Source organism: Pinus tabuliformis, chromosome 6 (genome assembly GCF_031772625.1).
Source record: "Pinus tabuliformis cultivar Carrire ecotype Pingquan chromosome 6, CPIR1, whole genome shotgun sequence".
Classification (NCBI taxonomy): Eukaryota; Viridiplantae; Streptophyta; class Pinopsida; order Pinales; family Pinaceae; genus Pinus; species Pinus tabuliformis.
The window spans coordinates 1,918,099,685-1,918,104,096 of NC_142292.1; the positions used below are offsets into that span (position 1 = coordinate 1,918,099,685).

Genomic DNA, 4,412 nt, shown 5'->3' on the forward strand with positions numbered 1-4,412 from the left:
ATAATTTTATATAGTCTCTATATAATTTTTTGGTGATTTTTACGGTAAAATAATTTCATATGATAAAATTTGGTTGAATCATTTTTAGGAAAAATTGGAAATTTGTGAATCATTTTTGGGAAAAAGTATAGAAAACTGGCCCACCCACTTGCGAATATTAGCCCCTAATTTTTTCCCTGCAAATCACCCCCATTTTTCATGTTCATCAAAATTACTTACACCCATCCTAGAAATCCTATAGACTCTAGGATCATCAGAAAGCATGTTTTTTACTGCTACTATTTGCATATCAAGTTTTGACCTTAGTGTAGCTACTTGTATCCTCCAATATTGATAGTCCTCGCTATCATGACTATCTAACCCAAGTTATTACAAACTGTTCATATCTCACATTGATTTCCTGACTCACCATGTCAAGTGGATGACATCCCTTTCCTGTCGACTTCAACAAACATATTCCATAAAAGAGTTAGTACCTTGGATACTCCCTCCCTTTGATAGGGATATCGCCGAGTGGAACATTGGGAACCATTATTTCCCAGTGATGTCATCGGTCCCATTAACATTCGACATCAACTCAATCATTCATGTCAAGGTGGTGTCGTACTTAGTTACTGTTGCAGTTCATTCACTTCGTCGAAGACCCCCGCATCACTAAGGATCTCATTTAACAGTGCTTATATTATGATATGTGGGAGGTACCTTCCACCAAATACCTATGCATACCACAACACCCATCAAAGTTCTTCGCCAAGATATGAATAGGAGAACAATATTTTGCCTATTTGACCAGAAAGCACCCTTGAGGGCGTCAACAATTTTCATCGTCAGCTATTAGCACGTCAACAACCACCATGTTGACTAGACACAAATTAGTTGTTGTCCGATTGTAATCAGTTCCGATTAGCCATAATAACGAGCATGGGACATGCCCACCTCATATAGACACACCATTATTGTAGTTTTTTCACCAGAGCATGGGTATCATTCATACTCAGTCAAGGGGTTTTTCTCTACTCATCTCCGCAATAAGCTATCCTCTCTCTCAAAAAGTTAATTAGACTCTCCAAAGGAAATCAAAACATGATGTATTTCGGCTATATGCATTCTCTTAACCTCATACATCAAGGGGAAACTGTTAACACTGAAAAATCATACACCTGCTCGTACAATCCAAAAGACATTAAAATTGTTCAGCAAAATGCACAAGTGGACATTTTTCCAGTCGAATACATTATGAAGATTCAAAAATCAAAAGTTCTCCTAAGGTCAAAATTTTATAAAGAAAATTAATTAAGGTCGCGCATATATTTCTTCAATAAATGCGCAAATGCGACATAACCTAAAAAAGCTGCGCGATTGCAGAAAAGATGACTCAGGAATCAAGGACTACTCTACACGCTTGGAGCCGATTTTCTGACATGAGATCGGCCTAGTACAGCCAAATTTGAGTTTCCTTGGAGAAGTGTAGCCCTCAATGGAATCCTCTTGTCCTACTCATGTGTCTTTATCATACATGTACCAATAGAGGGAAGAGGGATTAAAAAACTCTATATAAATAGGCCATGGTATAGCCAAAAAGAAGAGACATTATTATGCTAGCCAAATTGTTGTTTGAGCAAACCACCATTCAATTGTTGAAACCAAGGAAGTGAAGAGCACTAGCATGTTGGCTAAATTTCTTCTCAGCAACCCAACATATTAGTAAGTGAAGAAGAATCCACCCTTTGGAGAGTCTTCACACTTCTTTGAGAGAGAGGAGAAACTTGCAAAGAGATTGAGGAAAAGAAACCCCCTTGCTGAGGATTTTTGAGCTCCCTAGCTCAAAGAATTCTCTTCAAGTGTCTAAGATTCTAATTGTATTCAACCTCTACCACCAGCAATCAATAAAGGGAGATTTTTCCATATATTATTGATGTGTTTCTCCATTTGAGCATTGTTTTGTTCATGCACCTCTTTGTTTAAGTTTATGTTTATGTATGCATTGTTTCCACTATTTACAATGTTGTGTTTATTTAAGTTTGTCCACTAACAACACCAATTTTGACTATGATCCTTTGTAGGTAACAATCCATTGCTAAGGGGGTGTTTTTTGGTACACTTTTGCTCCAAAAACACTACAACAATGGACATTCATATTTTTACTGCTACTTATTAAAGTGTTGATAAAAACACAAATAATGGCAGGAAGTAACAACTCTTGGTAATTGTATTTATTTACATCTTGTTCCTATCCATTTTTTTATGTAAATACTTTCTTAAATTATGGTGGGTAATAATTGATGGTAATGATTATGACCTATTTTCAAGGATTTTAATTTTTGGTGGTTTCCTATGAAACTTAACAATGAAAAATCTAAGGAAAGGAAACATATAGAATCGCTATGGGAGCTTTGCAACTCCAACCCTCATGGCGACAAGGCGGTGAAAACCTAAGGAAGTCGTGAAGGAAGTGTGGAAAACTGACACAGACCAGTCCAGCAAAACCTGACAGCGTCCAAAGCAACAAAGGCATGACAGAGAATGTCAGGAGGGGAGAGATTCCCTCCTACCGAGACACGGTGGTAGGAGACAGACAGAGTAGCCAGGAGTCAGAGGAACGGAAGAACACGGGCCCAGTGCTAGGAGCGGCCTGGCAATCAGGCCGCAGAGGAAAGAGCATGCCATGTACAACAGAAAAACCCAGATATGTGATCCTAGCGAACAAGCTGGAAAAGTACCGAAGTTACATGAGGGACCATGCCCTCCTCTGCAAGTTTGTCGGAGTCTGGCCGTCAGAAAGAGACCTCACCAAGTGGATACAGCAGAAACGACAGCCTCAGGGCCACATCGAGCTCAAGCTGGGAGCGAAAGGCTTCTTTACGGTAATCTTCTTTAACCTGAAAGATAGAGAAAAGGTATTTGATAATGGCCCATATTTTTATAATAATGCTGGTTTGTTCATGCGCTTCTGGGAAGATTGTTATAACCCTAACAAAGAAACCTTTCTGGCTGCTCCTATTTGGGTCCGCTTATTTTGGCTCCCCATAGACTTCTGGGACCCGGATATCCTGGAAGGAATAGGCAACTCAATAGGAAGCTTCGTGAAAATAGCAGAAACTACAAAGAAAGGTAGATACACCTCGTATGCCAGGATCTGTGTCTACATGAACCTAGCAAACCCCATTCCTGACACTATAGAGCTTGAATACCATGAAGAAATTTGGCAGTAGAACATAGACTATGAACACATCTCGTTTAGGTGTCGTAGGTGCCATACCCACGACCATCTAGCAAAGGAATGCCCAATAACCAGGGAGGAAGAAGAAAACAGAGGGCCCCAAAAAAAAAAGAGAGAGCCGGACCAGGAGGAATTCCAAGAGGTGAGAAACAAAAGGAAAGCCAACAAGGAACCCCCCCAGAAAGATAGGAAAGGCAAACAACCCGATGCAACGAAACCAAACAGTTTCGCTATACTGCAGGTAGAGGAGGATGAGGAAGATCAGGTCATGGAAAATCAGGAGGATAAAGGCTCAGACTGCAGTGAAAACAGCGAAAGGAACCCAGCTAAAAGAAAAGCCCCGAGTGAGATACCAGAACAGGATAAGGAATCAGACAAACAAACTGTTCGGATGGAGACAGACCATGAGTCTAGTAGGGAGGACCTAAGCCAGGAAGAGGAAGTGTTGGAAAACTTGCTGCATGAATGGAAGAACCTGGACGAGAGGTTTATTCTGAAGAACAAAAGAAGCTATTTACTGAAACCTTCCAACAATACAAAACCAAGCTGGAAAAAGGCAAAGCCTCAATAGAAGAAAACCAAGAGAATCGAAAGGAAAATAGACCAGATCAGAATGGACAAAATAAAGGGGGGGAAAAAAGAGGAAGAAGAAACATTAAGGACTCCATACAACTCATGGGAGAAACGTTAGTCAATACTGGAAAAGTAGTCCCGCTATCAGCGGTGTTCCAAACCCTCTCCAAAGTTAACCAATGATCTTGACATCATGGAATATCAGGGGCTTAAATAGCAAAGGAAAACAGAGACATCTGGCAGCACGACTCAAAAAATACAAACCTCAAATTATGCTTCTCCAAGAAACCAAAATCCCAGGCCAGAAAATGGATGAAATCCTCAGTAAAATAAAACCAAGATACGAACATGTCACTATAGATCCCAAAGGAAGTGCAGGAGGGATAGCTATTCTCTGGAACCCAGCTGAAGTCCTCGCCGACTGGTGGATAGGAATGCCAAGAATCCTCACTGGGAGATTCAAGCTAATAGGACAAAGTGAATGGGTGGTAATCTCGGCGGTATATGGTCCCCACACCAGAGCAGACAGAGACCTGTTCCTCAATCAGCTAACTAAGCTTCGAAGTTTGCACCAGGAGCAGAGATGGATCCTGGCAGGAGACTTCAACTTAATCGCTTC

General features: G+C 40.7%; 1 protein-coding gene across 1 annotated transcript; it reads left to right on the forward strand.

Annotated features, from left to right (window-relative positions):
• Nucleotides 1-2,513: 2,513 nt before the first annotated feature.
• LOC149266858 (uncharacterized) lies at nt 2,514-3,212 on the forward strand. The gene has a single exon (XM_089409378.1). The coding sequence runs from the start codon at nt 2,514-2,516 to the stop codon at nt 3,210-3,212; it is 699 nt and encodes a 232-aa protein (XP_089265504.1).
• The last annotated feature ends 1,200 nt before the right edge of the window (nt 3,213-4,412 follow it).